This window comes from Hyposmocoma kahamanoa, unplaced genomic scaffold (genome assembly GCF_003589595.1).
Source record: "Hyposmocoma kahamanoa isolate Upper Pololo Valley unplaced genomic scaffold, ASM358959v1 192, whole genome shotgun sequence".
Lineage (NCBI taxonomy): Eukaryota > Metazoa > Arthropoda > Insecta > Lepidoptera > Cosmopterigidae > Hyposmocoma > Hyposmocoma kahamanoa.
In genome coordinates, this window is record NW_020653719.1 from 1,301,688 (window position 1) to 1,319,658 (window position 17,971).

Consider the following 17,971-nt stretch of genomic DNA (forward strand, 5'->3'; position numbering starts at 1 on the left):
TGACGGGCGTTTTCATTATTTAAGTTAATCGATAAGATCTTCTATTACAAAAAGATGTTATATAATAAACTTATTTTATTGAAAGGAGAATAATTTTAACATTTGAAGTCGATTAAAAATTAAAGTCTTAGTAATCAACCTTTTTTAAAAACAATAAAATGAAGAACTTAACTATCTTATCCAGTACATAAGTAAAATAAAGGACTTAACTATCTTATCTAGTATTTTTCTACTGTATTAATATTACGACTACTTGTAATCATCAAATACTTGAACAAAAATTATTCTAATTAGAATCGATGGAATACGCGTGTTTACGCGTAAACCGTTTAATCAATCGATTTAGAGCGAGCGGAAGGAGGTTTCCATCACTAAATAGATCTTGTGATGTCATAGTGGGTACAAAAAATGTGACAAGCTCGGTTTTCATGCAAATTGCTGTACTTGCGGCGTCTATCTAGACGTTTGTATCGATGCAGTCGCGCGTTTGTATCGATGCAGTCGCGCGTTTGCATCGCTGCTAAAAGTCGCTGTGTGTAACCGCTCTTAGGTGTCAATGACCGTTGACGTGTTCATGACCGTGTAAAAATTAGATGGTATTTTTCCATCTTCTCCAAGGATGTTATGGAAAAACAAACTGCTTTCTCGTAAGTCAATGGCTTTCTCCGAAAACTTAATACTACTTTCTTCTGTTTGTCATCACGACTATGATTCTTAATGACGATTCCCTTCTTAAGTCTAGCTAAACCTCTTTGGTTATCGCCTTGCATACTAAAAAGGTGGGTTCAAACTTAGAATGCGATTATTCTAAGTCTAAGGGTTCAAAGTGATTCGGCCTGAACATGCGTAGCTGCGTAGCACAAAACACCTCTATTATACTTTTTTCTGAAAGTTTCACACGTAGTAATTATTAAATAATCTATGGTTTAACCACTTTTAAGTTATTTTGTGATTTTTGTTCTGGTTAATAAAGTTTAGGTATTTATATTTGCCATGTCAAACCTTAGAGGATGTAAAAAAGTAAAATCACTCAAATTTCAGTATAATAGAAATAGAGATGTACTCACATGCCACATTGAAACAAATACCGTCACTTAATGAAAATCTCTCTTTTTCTATCGCGCCATGCTTCTCAAGTGGCGGGATTGTCTACTATGCAAACACGTGCATTTTATTGCGCGCGCTGTACATAGGGCGCACTATAAGTTTCCGAAACTGGCTACTTAGATACATAAACAATATTTAAAAAGTAATTACAACATTTGAAAATGGAACCATTTGGCTGTAGAATACAGTTTGTTTCATCTGACTGTCACTTGTTTTTACATTGTGGCGTCATTTTAGAAATAGGTTGTCTAGATCACCATGGATTTGATTCGTGAAAATTTTCGTAGTATGATTTTCTTCGACTTTAAGTGTAATGTACCAGCTCAGCGGAGCTTTGCTCAGCTTCAAACTGCTTTTGGCAATGAAGCACCATGCAAGACGACTATTTATAGAATATTGCAGAATTCAAACGCGGTTGTGTAAATCTCAGTGACGAATTTCGTGATGGTCGCCCGTCCACTGCTGTGAACAACAAAAACGTCGATGCTGTGCGGCGTATGATCAAAACAGACAGGCATGTGGCATACCATCTTTAGGCATGGGCATGAGTCAAATACAATCAATACTACACAAACATTTCGGTATGAAAAAGCTGTGCTCTCGGTGGATCCCACACAATTTGACTGAGGCTCAAAAACGGATCGCGTCATTTGGTGCAATGCCATGCTTACCAGATTCAACGAAGGGGCGTTAAATTTGGTGTGGGACATAGTAACAAGTGACGAAACATGGAGTTACGATCTCAAAACAAAGCAAAAATCGAGCGTATGGGTCTTTCGAGATGAGCCGAAACCAACCAAAGTGGCGGACGTGCAAAGTGTCTCTAAGCGGATGATTGCTTTTTTTTTTAATAAAACTGGGCACGTGGCTACTGTTGCTTTCGAGAATCGTTGTACCGTGAATAGTGATTGGTACACGACCATTTGTTAAGTTATTGACAAACTCCGTAAAAATAACCGTAAACGCTGTATCATCTTTCACCACGATAATGAATTTTTAGACAAATGAATTTTTAAAGGTGAACAACTTTGACCATAAGAGCCATCCCGCGTACAATCCCGACGTGGCACCCTGTGTCTTTTATTTATTTCCAGAAATTAAGTACCCGCGGTCAACGATTTTCATCAGATGAAGAGGTTGTCGAAGAGTATGAAAAATGTGTTTCAGAGATTGCCACGGAGGAGTGGCATAAATGTTTTCAAAATAGGTTCATACGTATGAAAAGTGCATTAACGCTAACGGAGAATATTTTGAGAAACAATAAACTTACTGACCATTTATACTATTTTTTTTTTATTCATCACGTATAACCGTTTTACCAACATTATCTCAGTGATGACGGTGTTAGAAAATATCAATCATGTTTCAATGCGAAAGAGTGTCACGAAATTTAAAAAAGTACTAAGATAATTTTAATATATTTTCCTGCAACCATTTAATGAAACATCATAAATTGAATAGTATAACACAAAACAGAGTAAAAAAATTATCAAATATTTTAAGGAACTGAATATAAATTATAATATTCATTTTATTACTAGAGGTACTTAGCCATAATATAAAACCAATCATTCGTCACTTGAAATATCTTTCAATAATAATCTTAGTACAGAGTACTAAAAAAACCGACCCCAAAACTTCATGGAACATTTATTTGCCAAGTATTGTTGAAATCGGTTACCGGAAAGTGCGCGACACCGTATTCATCCCCTAGTTTGCCACCCTTTGAGGTGGAATTTTTCTTCAAATTTAAATGGTACCACTAAAAAACAAAATAGAATAATCAAAATCGAATAGAGAACCTCCTCTTTTTTTGAAGTCGGTTAAAAAAGTATATTATCACAACTTATTTTCAGAAACTTGTTGCCAGTTGACAGTATTCGTTTCAATATGCAATATGTTAAGCATGACTATCGAGTTTAAAATTGCTAGGCATATTGTCAGAGTTAGAGAACGAACCTTTGTAATGCAAAACGCCCAGACTGTGACGTTACAATCCTGCCGCCAATGACTTCGGCAAACTACCAAAAACGGATCTAATATAAATCTATTTTAGTCCATTTTCAACACAACATTTTTGTAGGTATTTTGGAACTTTAAACGTTCCAAAATTTTAACGTTATTTAGCGAGACCTAAAATAGTCACCTGCTTAATTACATAGATACTAACTACAATAAAGTATGTACACAATAAGACATACACTGTTTCAAGTAATAACCAAGTTCAAATTTTGTGAACACATCAGTTTCATAAGCTTTGGTCTCACTGCCTTTGACATGTAACAATTTGTCGTTGTCTGAAATTAAAAATGAATTTAAAACGCTATCTTACGGTAGTTAGTTTATAAGACGCGCACATTAATAGTCCCATACTAGGGGAACCCTGTATCCCAGGTGCCATAGACATACACACGGACAACCACAAATTACATGGGTGTAATTTGTGGTTGTCCGTGTGTGTGTCTATGGCACCTCATTCATATGACTCACGAGAGAAATAAATGTAGGCAAACAAATATTTCTCCCGCCCCGGGAATCGAACCCGGGACCTTTGCGTGGCAGTCCAGTATGGTAACCGTTCGTTACGGAGGCAGTTAAATATAGGTAATTACCTATATTTAAGTGCCTCAGTCGCCGAACGGTAAATGAATATGAAGATAAATACCTACATACAGTTCCTAAATTGATGATGAAGCTTATTACCTACACAAAAAATGATGTCTGACCATTACCTACATATGGAACAATACTCTACGAAGGTTTTTTTTTATTAGCAGCAAAAAACAAACCCGTGCAGAATTGGAATATATGGATTGAATGTATGTAGAAAGATAAACTTACGGACATATGATGAATCAAACAGATTTATTCCAATGCATTGAATAACCAGAAATATAGCAATACTATGAGAATACGTGGTAGGCATTATATAGGTACCTACGTATACTATAATAAAGTATCAAAATTATAAGTTTATAAAAACATTAATGAAGTCAGAAATGCGCATAAATATTATTTTATAATAATTTTGTGTATTGATTAAATGGGTAAAAAATATATTTCGGAAAAATAAATACTTACAAAGCTGTTAAAAGTCTGTCAAAATCGACAATAAGTGCGACAATACACGTCCGTTTTTTTCATCCGATAGTCGGATCCGATTGTTTGATCAGACTACCGGAAGGCGCTCGTACCATATAATTGTATGGACACTCAATCGGACGTGACGTCACGTCCGAGTCGGAAATAGCGTCCGATTTTATTAACGATCCGATTGTCTGAAGGCGCGCTTTCTATACTTTTGCGCGGAGACGATTTTTCCGATTCTTCCCTCCGATTTGCAGCGTTCCTAATGCAAATTATTCAAAATCCCCAAAAATCAAGGTTATAAATTTGGGGAGAGTAAAGGTGATAATTTCATTCCCACATGTAATAATATTTATTCATTCTCAGTATTTATTATATTATTATTGTTACGCTTAAAAATATATCAAATAATTAAGACAGTCAAAATGTACCCATCTATTACATATACGCTATGCTATAATTAGAAATAAACTCAACAAGTTGAATTCAGTTTAAGCCTTACCAATTAAGCTTGACGAGTCGCAAGTTGTGGTATTAAGGCCGTGCTCCGTCAGGGGCCCCAAAAAGTATGGTTGCTGTTATTTTGTATGAACTCGTTCACAAATGTCCGTATCCGGGCCGGCGCCGGGACGGGCCCGCAGTTCATACAAACTATAGTCCATTTGTTTAGGTACTTAACTAAATGTAAACAATCTTGATACATCTTTTTATTGTAACATATGCTTTACAAATCAATAGGTATAAAAATAGTCATGCAATTTCATATGAAACTAAGTATTTGTATTTTGTATTTGAAGGTAAGTAAAAATCAATTTATAAATGTATATTTCATTAAATAGATATCTCAAGATTGTTTACATTTAGTTAAGTACCTAAACAAATGAACTATAGCATGCCCGTCCACGTCCCGAGCACGTCTCTGATGTGTGTGGATAAATAGATAAATAAAATGTTTTATTCGTTCAGTTTAAAGGGCATAGTATAGGGGCGGATGTTTCCATTTAGGCATGTTAGGACCTGTGTTAGAAAACATCGCTCTTCTATAATATTAATCGTAATCTTGCTCTTATATAATTTTAAGATGATGAAACATAATACCTTCTCTACTAAAACTAATCTACTATAACTGGTGTTACAACTAATACAAATTTCACTAATTACAGTAACTTTTTAACTTTTCAGACTAAAAAAATAGATTAGCCTAATTGTTAGTGTGTGAGTGCATGTTTATGTGTATGTATCTGTAGGTGTATAATTGTGTGGAATGTGTGAATGTGTGTCAGCCATCCGATAGACGTACAATATCCAAAATAATACATTGTCATACCATGTTAGATAGTATCATTTCAATTGTTTGTCTCATATATAAGAAGTTACTAAAATAATAGTAGTATTATAAGTTTATATAAACATATATGTAAATTAAATTTCGATTTGTGTATATTTATATTATTTATTTACATTATACAGGGTGGAAATTTATAATGCCACCTGGAGGGAAAGTACTCTAAATACTGGAAATAGAAATTTTTACTTAAAGGAAACATTCCTTTATTTTTTAAAAGAAATAAAACTGCGTTCATAGATTTTCGAAAATTTCTAGTAACACGTGGGAATCGAACCCGTTTTAATCTGAAAAAAATGCACTTTGCACTTTTATTGCATCGATCGATAGGGTTAATTATAAGAATAAAATGTCTCTCATAAAATTGGTTAATTAAATGAAAAAAAAAACCATGAAATCTTAACGTATTTTAATAAAACGAAAAAAATGGTAACCTAACATTGACGTAAGTCAATGTAATCTAACTAATTAGTTGCTCGAAATGAGCTCCATTTCTCGGATATGTGATGCGACAGTAATCATCTGGCGGGGGAACTTCAGCATATAAAGCAAGTCCTACATGCGAATAAGTTGAGGATTCCACGCCAATGCCGCAGACCCCGTGTGAAACCACCAACAGTCGAGCGAAGACCTGCCATCTTACCTTACGTGAGAGGTGTTACAGACAAGATCGGAAGAGTCCTCAGGCGCGCATCTATCAAGACCTATTTCAAGCCCCTGAGGAAGATTTCTCAGTTCCTGAGACCCGTGAAATGTAACATCCCCTTACAGGATGCAGGAGTTTACAAGCTTGATTGTGAGTGCGGTCTCTCTTATATTGGACAAACAAAGCGAAGTATTTGTACCCGCGTCAAAGAACATATAGCTGATGTCAAACAACGTCGCGTAAACAAGTCTGCAGTCTGCGAGCATGTCATGGATAAACCTACACATTCAATGAAGTTTGACAAACCCCAGGTCCTTGCAAAAGAAGTCCGTTATCTGCCCAGGATGCTGCGAGAGGCCATTGAAATTAAAAAACATCCTAATTTCAACAGGGAAGATGGTTTCTCCGTACCACCAGTTTGGGATCCAGTATTTCCTCTAATGAAAAATCCCAAACAGACATAAGACTGCAGTACTAATTAATATGTTTTAATTTATTCTAATTTCTATTAATAATTAATAATAAATTAAACTTAATAAAAAAATTCATTCAATAAAATAATTTGTAAAACTTAATGTAGCGTAAATTGGAATGTTTTCTTTGTAAAATTAAAAATAAGGTATTTAATTAATAACTATTGTAACTATAGTGAAAAAATAGGGTGGTTTGCATCAATATTAGACATAACTGGTTGAAGACTGTACCACCTCAGTCAACCGTGACCATGGGACCTGTAAAGGGCCCGAAACGTCGGTTTGTTTGAAAAAACAAATATACGCGATTTAAATCCGGAAAAATAGTTTCATTCCTATGTATAACAATCGCGAAAACCTAAGAACTCGATTTTGTATATACTGATATAGTATAAATTTTATGTTTACTTGTTAATTTATATATACATATATTTCAAACTTGTAATAATAATTGCTCAATCTCCTCATATGACTTAGCTTCGAGCCATTTTGTAATTGCTAACTTGCATTCACGAACTATTTTCTTGTACAGGTCCAGTTCTCTGTTTAAACTATTATATAGATATCAAGCCCTGTATTTGTACTGTCTACTAGCCGCAGTAGTTAAAAAAGTGGATAGTCTTTTAAAATACCTACTGCTCGGTTTTGTTCGGCAACAGCTGTATTCTTTTTTCACACCGGGGACCGGTTAAAACGTGAAAGGGTCGCGCGCTCAACGAGCACCGACTGATCGTCATCATCATATTTAAGAGCCAGGCTCTTGTCGGTGACTAATAATAGTAGACAAAGAATCAGAAGATTCTAATCCTACTGGATAATTTTATACATGTAAGCGGTTTGCTAATAATTCTATATAAATATTGCTATATAAGCAGCGCACGTGCGATGTTGAAAAAAATATCAATATCGTTCATAAACAAACAAATAAATAGTGATTTTATCAGTGATCATCAATGTAACAAAAATATGATAAAATTCTCGAATGCGATTTTTCCCACATAGCTTAATCCAAACAAAATCTCTAAACGAGTTGTTGAGTTAAAATTCCCTGTATTTGGGGAATTCCCCATAAATTGGAAACACTGCAGTTAGTTCAGAAAAGTCTGACGTAAGAATCGGCCGTCTATCAGACGTGTACTGAGTGAATCCGATCCGATAGTCGATCCGACCATCAGACACGAAATCGAACGTGTATTACCGCACTAAATAGGTACGTATCAAAGAGAATAATGTCTTTACGTATTTTTTTTTTCGTTTTAAAAAGATGATTTTCATTTAAGAGGATGGAAATAAATAAAGGAAGAGTAAGTATATAGAAAACAATTGAAATTTATTATTGTTTCATACTTATTTAATGTAATCAGCTAATTGTGCAAATAAGTTCATTTTTATAGTACCTATATAATTAAAAGCTGTTGGCGTTTACTTTTTGTTAGTTTCAGTATGTTCTTTCATGTGATCTAGAACACGCCATATCTCTACATGGTACAGCGCAGCAGTCTCCACTTCTAGTTCTGCAGCCTCCACTGAAATAACACGTTTCCCGTATGTCAGTGTTTCCCAATGATATTATACTTTTGCTCACTGGTGTTTCCCATCATATATCAGTGCAAGTAGAGTGAATAAAAATCTTGTATGTACATACAACGCCGCGAGTTGTATGTACTAAGTACTTACCCCGTAAAGTATTAATTACTTGAAGATTTTTCTGCAGCAATGCCTTATCGGACTCAATTTCATTTTTTATATTTTTATGAAAGTCAGGACTATTTACGTCCTCCTCCAAAATGGACGTATTAGGGGTTTGGTTACGATTATCCATTTTAATATAATTGTTGGCAGCGATTTAATGGTAAAAACTTTTGCCGCTTTATTTTTTTTTTACATTTTTTTATTGAGCATTGGCTAACGCCTACATTTTAAACAGGTAATAAAACAAATGATTAAGTAATTATTTATTTGTTGAGCATTGGCTATAGAGCCATCAGCTTAAACAAGCAGAAAGGATTAAGAAACTTAAAACGTAATAACACTTAAAATTAAAAATTAATTTTTGAATAAGACTGTAACTACAAAAACCCTCATTTTACCAAACTTTAATTTTAATAATAATTAAGGGATTCAACACGTTATTATTATACTTAGACCATTGACGTAGTATTGTATTAGGTAATTGATTTAATTTAATAAATAATTCGTGTAAAAATCCACTTTTTGGATAGTAAAAAAGGAAAAATAGAAAAAAAAATTACATTGTTTTTATTTTTGAGCTTTGGCTACGAGCGAATCAGCTTAAAACTACAATTATTAAGAATTTAGGTGAATATTACTGAAATAAATTGATATGCTTCAGATACTTAACTAATGAAGAGTGTGTGTGTTGATTTATTTTTTGTTTAATGTGTTTTGATTTATTTTTTCCATCCTCTAAGGTTTTGAGTGATTGTTTAATTTGAAATTCGTAGCTTTAACCTAAATCAGGCCAAAAAAACGTGTACGTGCAATATTATCCGACTGTTTTTAAAAGGTAAGCAAATATATATTTCGTATCATTCAATTTCTGGAGTTTGACGTTACTTTGATGAGTTTTGCAAGTTGGTATCATAGTCAGTTGTCAAATTCTGTCACGCGCGTTGTTCTTTTGTGCGAATTGTGATTGCACGGAAATTATTTTTAATTTTTAACGTTATGTACTAATGTTTATTTGTTGATAAGTGTTGGATTGTTTGTACTTTATCGTATTAAGGTTAAGTATTATAAAGGCAAAATGAGCGACGACGATCGTGACATCGATATTGAAAGTGATGTAGGTGTTTTCTCCTTTTGACATAACATAATGTTCTGCCATCATCGCCTGTTTACTTTCGCATCTTATGATCATTTTGTTTATTTATGTAATTTCAGGCTGAGAATGACTCCGACAATCGCACACACGCTAGAAATAATCTGAGTGGCAGTGGATATTATTCCCAGGTATAGTGTTAGTGATATAAAATAGTTTGGCGGCCGTTTCCGCTTGAGAAATCACCACGTGAGGCGTTTAGCTTAGATCAAGACAATTTACATATTATTACACTTGTGACGCCTAGTGCTTGTATAATTTGACTTTAAAACTGAACTTCGACACACGCTACTCCGAATATATTATGTTACTTCGACATGACTCTACTTACGAAGCATAGTCGGAGCAGTGTGTCAGTTCAGTTTTATAGTTGTATAATTATTTGTTGTGCTAACTTTGACTGTTGATCATTTCAGGCAGAGAAACGGGCACATCACAATGCATTGGAGAGGAAACGTAGAGATCACATAAAAGATAGTTTCACATCTTTAAGGGACTCAGTACCTGCTCTTCAAGGGGAGAAAGTGGTATGTCTATTTATATTAAATAATAAATATTGGTCCCAATCTTTTCCCTATATTCTGTGTTTTAGTGAACAATGGTATAGTGTAACGGACTGGTATCCTCAACTCGGTGACTAAGCGCCTATTTTGCTTGTGGTGGGTGAAGGGTCCTACTCATGCCACCCAAGCTCCTCCAAGAATCTCAGTGTCCTTTTACTTAGGGCTGTAGTTAGAGTGTGTAGGTCGTGCCTTTTAAGCTTATATTTTTTCTGAATAGACTGGCACATTGGGAATGGTTCCTTAGCCTTTCTACAAACCGTAACAGGTTGTCCAGGTGTTGTTAGCCTTTAGACGGAATGTGTATGAATTTGTAGGTACACACAATATCACTGAAGTCTCGGAATGCATGTGAATACAGATTCATAACACAAGCAATTTAAAAAGTTAATTATGGTCTTACTCATTCATTATAACGAGTAACTGTTTGCATGAAAAAAAGAAAGAGGATAATGTGCTTTTTAATTTGACATATAATACTTGCAACATCTTGTTTGTGGTATGGAGTGATTGTGAGTGATCATTTTGAAAATTGTGGGTCGAAAAATATGATCAATGGAGAAAACTGGCTAATTTTAGTGCAGTTATCTTGTATGAAAGACAAAAACATACTTATGTAGGATTTTTAGGCATATATTAAACTTTAAAAAAAAAATTAGGTATTCATCAAAGTTGACTAACATTTTTGACAATTATGTATATTTTTGGGAGAAATTGTGATAATATGGTGGTAAATAACTTTGAATTTCTCATCAAACAAAACACTATGTTGTCATAGAATAGTTCATTAGTAATTTTTATTTCAAGTAAAATTGTGTAGTAGTTTTAGCATAATCGTAATTTTTGTGAGCATCTGCAAATATTCTGTGGCGCCACTATTACACTGCGCGAGTTTTTGCATTTACAGAATTACAGCTGTCAATTGAGTCTAAGGTTTGAGAGGTTGTTCTTGGCCATTGGTAGGGACACTGTGGGTTCTGGTCCTACAGCCTCCATCTCCAATCCTTTTATTTTATTTTATTTTCTTAGGGGAGTTTACAGCTACTTTTACAACATGGATTTAAATATAAATAATCAGATGCCAATTAAAAGCTTCCACATATGAAAATTAGAAAATAACACTACCATAAATAACTCTTCTATGACAGCACAACAATCTCTTTATCAGGCACTTGAAAAGAAGTTATTAGTCATAATAGTTTTTGTATTCATAACGCTATTACAGAAAAGATCTATGTGACAGTCGCCATTAAGTTGGTTAAATGATGTTAATGATCTTGGTAGATTAATTCTAAAATTAGTACGACTAACTGTAACATGAAGCAAATTATTCTTACCAAACTTCTTAACTGGAATTTTGAGTATAATGTTATTAAGGACCTCTGGATAATCAATCTTATTCTGTGCAATGTTCAGCAGAAAACACGCATAAACTATATTTCTCTGTAGATGTAAAGGTAATAGATGACATTTTTTCAACGGTGCATGTGTCTCGCCATTTTATCAGCTGCATCATTGCCATGTGAGGTGTTGTGTTTTTTAATCCATTGTAGAGTTACATGATTGTGTATACATACTGCCATGAGTGCTGATGGCATTTATGAATAAGCCCAGAGTTGATGTTATAGCAGCTCAGGGCTGCAATTGATTATAGGTCTTTTCACCTTTGTGTAGAGCCAGAGAGTTATTTTCGATGAGACTCCCCATTGTTTACCTACAATTTTATGACACAGCCAGAAGGCGATAGAAGCTTATTTATTTTGTGGTCCAAGTGTTTGTTCTAGTTCAACTTGTTGTCAAGTGTTACTCCTAAATATTTAATTTCAGCCGATTATTGAGGTTCTGTATTGAAGAACTTGGGTATATATATGTAGATAGTTTACCAGTCATCTTTTGTTTGTAAATAGTACTAGTTCTGCCTTAGTTGGGTTTACCGATAATTCATAAGCTGTGCGCCATCTTTCTACAATTGAGAATGCAGCTTGTGTAATGTCACAAAGTGAACAGTAATCTGTACTGGCATAGTTGCCCGTTATTGTATTGCTATGTCATCAGCAGTAGACAGTAGTGGAGAAATTAAGGTGATCTCAATTTAAAGTTAAGGTGGTGTAATTTTTATTTTTTGTACTTAAATTTTATAGAAATTTATAAATTATGCGTTGCAGGCAAGTCGCGCACAAATATTAAAGAAAGCCGCTGAATATATCCAGTTCATGCGGCGGAAAAACAATTCTCACCAGCAGGATATAGAAGATCTCAAGCGGCAAAACAATTTACTGGAACAACAGAGTATGTTTCCCTTTTCAATTATAACATTAAATGGCTCTTCCCTAGCTTTCTAGCAGCTTTTTAATTGTTATTTTTGGTGTATTATTATATAGAACAAGAAATTCTAAAATATGTTTATTTTTATCTACAAACAATTACACTTCAAGCAGAAAAGATATGCAGGAGATTCTCAGATTAACATTGCACAACAGCGCTAATTTGAATGTCGTAACGTTTGGTTTTTGTATGACAATAGGGTTCTAACCTCCTGTCTGCAATATACCAGTGGATGACAGACATGACATCTTCTATGATGGTAACCAACAAAATGTTTAGAAACCACCTCATTTTTGTAAATATGAATTTATGAGAATTACGCCTATTGGATCCACAGTATTGTCCACTGAAATCTTTATAAGTTTAAGGTCCCAATAGAAATTTTAACTTTAAATTTGCCTGAGTTTGAAGAGAATTTGTAAAATGTTTAGTGGCTGCTTTATGAAAGTCTATATTTGTACATGTATTGAATGCGGACCTTAATAAAACATGTTACGTTATAAATTCAAAGAACTAAATTTCATTATCGTCATCATCATCATCATCGTCTTATTATACATACGTCTCACAGCTGGGCACGGGTCTCCTCTAAGGAGAGGGTTTAGTTAGGCTATAGTCCCCTGTATGTGTCCAATGCGGGTTTGGGACTTCCTATGCTTGTGAACTGGTGAAAAAAATACCTTTAACGTCCAAGTTTTATCACTTTGTTTTCCTACACCATTACTGTGAGGTATAGCTCCTAAACATTCACAAATGTACATAACCTGGAAAGAACAGTTATAGGCATAGAAATTCAAACCACCAGCCTCTCAATAGAGCTACCTTTTTTTTATTCAAATGTAAGCGTACATTAGACCTCCATTTCACGATGAGGTCGACTAAGCACACCTAAACAATGCATATTCACTCTCGCCTTGAAAAGGCCCAAGTTAATAACGTTCAAGGAACAAGTCTGCAAGCAGGGAATTCCACTCCATAGCCGTAACGCTTCGTGCGAACCTTCGGGCGGAATCCAAACCTACGCCTAGTCCCCCGATGATGGAAAGGTGGAATTAAATCGTGTAATTCCATCGCACACTCTCCGTGATATATCCTGTAAAATACCGATAAGTAGGCAACTTTACGGCGGTGTTCAAGTCTCTGCAGCTTCGCCTCTACTAATTCCGAATCACCTATAAACGTCTTGACATGCTTGTCAATTGAATCCAAGGTGGTCAATTGACATGTAGGAGAGCCATCCCAAAGGTGGCAGCAGTACTCCATACACGTTCGGACTTGTGCTTAATACAACTGAAAAACTGTCCCGGTGTGAAGTAACTCCTCACCCTGGAAAAAGTGCCAAGCTTCCTGGCTGCATTTTGGCCATCGATTCTGGTATCTGCCGAAGTTCAGATTACGATAGGTCCATTCCAAGGAACTGGAGACGGTCGGCTATCGGTATGGATATATCACTAAAAGTCTGAGTCAGCTCAAAGGGACTCCGTTATGTGGAGAATAGACACGCCTGCGTTTTGGTAGCATTAAATTTGCCAAGATTGGTATCGCTCCAATCGGAGCCTGTCTTGAGTGTCAAATCCAAATAGCTAACCATAGACTCGACAAGATTGGATTTCCTCTCCACTGACCCTTGTATTGGTCAAGTACCTATCTACAACTGTGCTGTCATCAGCATACGCATAGGTACCTGGAATTAACATATTATTGATATACAGCAGACAGAGTGTTGCAGATAGTGCAGAACCTTGAGGAACTCTATCTATCGACCTTTCTCCAACTGGGCAGATTGGTGGATCCTGGCCTGAACTTAAATAATATGTCCATTATTTTTTTATTTATGTGTATTATAATTTTACTAGACAATATGTTATGAATAAGTAACAGAAAGAACTCAAATTCTATTTCAGTACGGGCATTGGAAAAAGCACGAGCAACTGGTAACTTCATGGACGCTCATGAACTCGGATTGGGTATCAAATCAGAGGGCAGTTCACATGATACTGACAGTTCAGATGGAGAGGGCACCACACGGCGTGTTAAGAAACTTAAAATCAACGGAGTTAATGTGAGTTAAATAGTATTAGTGTTAGACCAGTTTATAGATGTTACTCAATTTACAAATGTTCGAACTTGGTTATAGGTACACTTTTCTCGTGTAACTGCTCTTAAAAAAATCTTCTAATTATCTTAACCATGTGACTGCCTCTCACCTTCCGTTCTTTTATTTCCTGTTACTATTGGAGAGATAGTCTATTAGCCAAAAAATATAACCACTGATAAAGTTTTGTTTGTTTGAATAATAAGGAGTGCTTGTACATCTACCTGCCATTTTTAAATATATAACAAATATTTTTTCTACTTTTCTTTGTTATAAAATGTCTAGATTTACGAGTAGCTTATATTTTGCGAAAAGTCTGTGTTCCTATATGTTAGGCTGATTGGTGTCCGCTTGTATTCCACGCGGGTGGATAACAGATGTTCTTAGGTTCAACTAAGGAATTCGAGAAGTAATTTGTGGAAGAAAATGTCCACATTAGTCTTTAGTTTATCCAATCACTGGTGGTGACAGTTGTAAACTGGTTGATCAGAAGTGTATTTGTATTTGAACTGCGCAGTGTCGGCCTGTACTTTCTTTTTATCGTATCGATGGCATACACTATCGTGCTTGCCATCGAGGTGAAAGGATTTGCCATGTAAGGTACTCGCCACTTGTTGCCCAATGTGCGCCAGACATACAGGAAAGGAATGGTAGGTCGTGTGGGGAGGCTACTTTCTTACAACCTTAACTTCCTACCCGCCTTCAACTTCATGAGTTGAAGTATATGGTATTAAGCAATAACTACGTCCAAATCAAATTCGAACATCTGTAAGTTGGTATCGAAAATAAATAATAAATGGTCTGAAAAGATTGCATATTTTGATTCAAAAGTCAACAATATGTACCTATGATGAATATTTTACTTACTCTTATGAGTACAGTTCATAAAGATACCATGTTTCGTTTTACAACTTTGTAATTTTATAAAATTTGATTTGACATAATTTTTATTTTAGATATTTTAAAAATCAACCTGAGTCATTTGAAACATGAGGCGCGAGTCAGTGAAATTGTGTATAGTATGGATTATTAGTAGATGTAAAAATGTAAATGCAAGGGAAACTTAAGAAATGTACAAAATCTGCTTATTTTTAATGTGTACAGTACAAACTCAAAATCTATTTTCTTTATAATTCTTAAAGCATCTCTGCGACTTCGAACATATATGTGATGTATAATTTGTCTTAAATAATACCTTTTCAAAACATTAATACTAATTTATCAGTACAACACTCTAAACAAAAGAACTACAACAATAAAGACAAGTTTCCCTTGTATTGAATAAACTGAATTAATTAAGTGGAATGTCGAAAGAGAATATTTTTATATGTGAATACTAAATTTTAAATTGCGTTATATGATCAAAATTTGTAAGTCGACTAAGCATTGTTTTATGTTTCGCAGCTAAACGATTTTAATAGGTACATGTGCTATCTTTTTAAACTCAAAAGTTTAAGAAGTACAATATACTTTATAATGTCAATTTATACAGGATGTTAGTAGATAGTTCTCTAAAACTTTAACCATGAGTTCCACTTAAAATTCTGTACGACTATTTATGGCTTTCATAGTGAATTAAAAAAACATATTCAATTGATAACATTTTGTACGAGGAGCTATGTTAGAAAGTTTTGCTATATTCGCCAAAGAAAAAGTTGTATAGAATAACAAGTAGAACATGTTGCTGATGTTTTGGGGACAGTCTACTACAGCAACTAACATATCCTATGTTGGGCTGATTAGTGCGTGCTTGGTTTCGTGCGCGTGGGTGGTTAACGGGTGCATCCCGCGTATATCCGCGGGTGACAATTTAGCTGACGCCTCTTGTGTATTGTAATGTTTTAAAAAAGTTCAGTGTACAATAGTATAATGAATTCGAACGTATATAGCTGTTTAGTGTTATTTGCCGCCCAGTTACATTACGGTCGCGTCGCTTACCACCCGCGTGTTTTAATTGCGAATAAGAAACCAACATTGAATAAGTTACAATAATGTACCACACAGAATGATTTTATTCTTTTATTTTTCTACATAAATGTAAAGGTGAAAAAAAAAAACGCGTTTTTGTAAATATTTTGGATTAGTGAAATGCGAATCTAACTGTTCGTTATTTTAGTAGAATCGTAACTGTTAGTTTTAAACTGTAATGAGTTTTCTTTCTTAATGAATGTGAATTCTATTTCATTTTATAGAACAACGTTCTATACGAAAACATCAATTTTAAAAGTTGTAAGGTATACGAGATAGTGAGCCACCACACTTGTCGACACCGGTGACAAAAAGTTGATCTTATGTATCAGTAATAAGAGCGAAAAATGTCTATGAGCGCAATGTCTTCTTCGCTCTTATTACATTGATAAAGCCTTTTCAGACCGACTTAAATCGATTCCTCGTTAACAAGTGTGGTGACTCCATCAGGCCACAGTACTGTACCCGAACTTCTACACGTCCCACTGACCTTCCTTAGACATCACCAACTAATGGACACTGAACATTATTTGCGTATTACTAGTGCAGCTATGCAACAGAAAGTGATGTTAAATAGATTTCAAAAGTCGCCGAAAAAATGTATTGGTTTTTTTGTAAATATAACAAACCTTTTTCTATTAAAGTGTTCGTCATCGTGCTTGAATACTAAATCAAAATTATTTTTCCTATATTTAGTAAGAAAACTCACTACTCAGGCTCAATTTTCATTACTGAGGAACGGAATAGAAGTGAATTGATGTAACGAAATTGTACGTAGCATAATGAACTTTATGTTATTAGTGTAACGCACGCGCTAAAAAACAGGAAGAACAAAAATTCGCTTGCATTCAGTTCCGCAGCAAGTTGCGCCTAAGTCGTTAGATGTAAGTTAGTCTTCTTGAACAACAATATTTTGTTCCTGTACATTCTTATATTTTGTTTCCAAGCCACTGGATGGTTTATATTGTTGAAAAATAATTTTTTAGTCGTTTACATAGTGTTTTAAGTGCAATAGAAAGATTGACTGTTACTCAAGAGAGTCACCACACTAGAATCGCATTAAGCCGGTCAGAAAAAACTTATGTCCATGAACATAAGGACGAAAGGGACGTTGTGCAATTCGCATCGGTTCGTACGAACGGGACTCGCCACAGGTCGGCAACGAATCGGCTTCCTGCGAATTTCCGATCGCGTCCGTACGCATGCCGACGACGACTGATCCTCGTTTGGAAACACCTAAAGCGACGGCGCGCGAACGGCCGCATCTGGACGTATCCGCGTTAATAAGTTTGGTGACTCACTTACAATGCGTTATCTGCTATTAAAAATAAGTAAAGGTAAACAAATATAGCTGATTGTCAGTTTGTTTTTAAATAAAGTTTCGATATTTGAAGGGTTTCAATTGAGGCTATCAGCGTAAAAGTGATGTAACCCCATGAAATACGTATAAATGATAATAAGGGATTATAATTAGCCAATTTAATTTTATATTAGTAATCAATCATGTATGATCGATATAGTAA

General features: G+C 34.9%; 1 protein-coding gene and 1 long non-coding RNA gene across 2 annotated transcripts in view; one reads left to right on the forward strand and one right to left on the reverse strand.

Moving 5' to 3' along the window:
- LOC113226421 overlaps positions 1-4,034 on the reverse strand; it is a 5,737-nt gene extending 1,703 nt beyond the window's left edge. Inside the window, exons 1-2 of the long non-coding RNA XR_003310099.1 lie at positions 3,949-4,034; positions 3,309-3,404 (exon numbers count right to left, since the gene is read on the reverse strand). This is a non-coding gene — a long non-coding RNA (uncharacterized LOC113226421). The remainder of the gene's footprint in view (positions 1-3,308; positions 3,405-3,948) is intronic.
- A 5,391-nt stretch (positions 4,035-9,425) lies between these two features.
- Positions 9,426-14,967, forward strand: LOC113226640 (protein max). The gene is made up of 5 exons (XM_026459358.1): positions 9,426-9,464; positions 9,563-9,631; positions 9,917-10,027; positions 12,226-12,349; positions 14,290-14,967. Exons 1-5 carry the CDS (start codon positions 9,426-9,428, stop codon positions 14,454-14,456), a joined length of 510 nt encoding a protein of 169 aa, XP_026315143.1. The 3' UTR covers positions 14,457-14,967.
- The last annotated feature ends 3,004 nt before the right edge of the window (positions 14,968-17,971 follow it).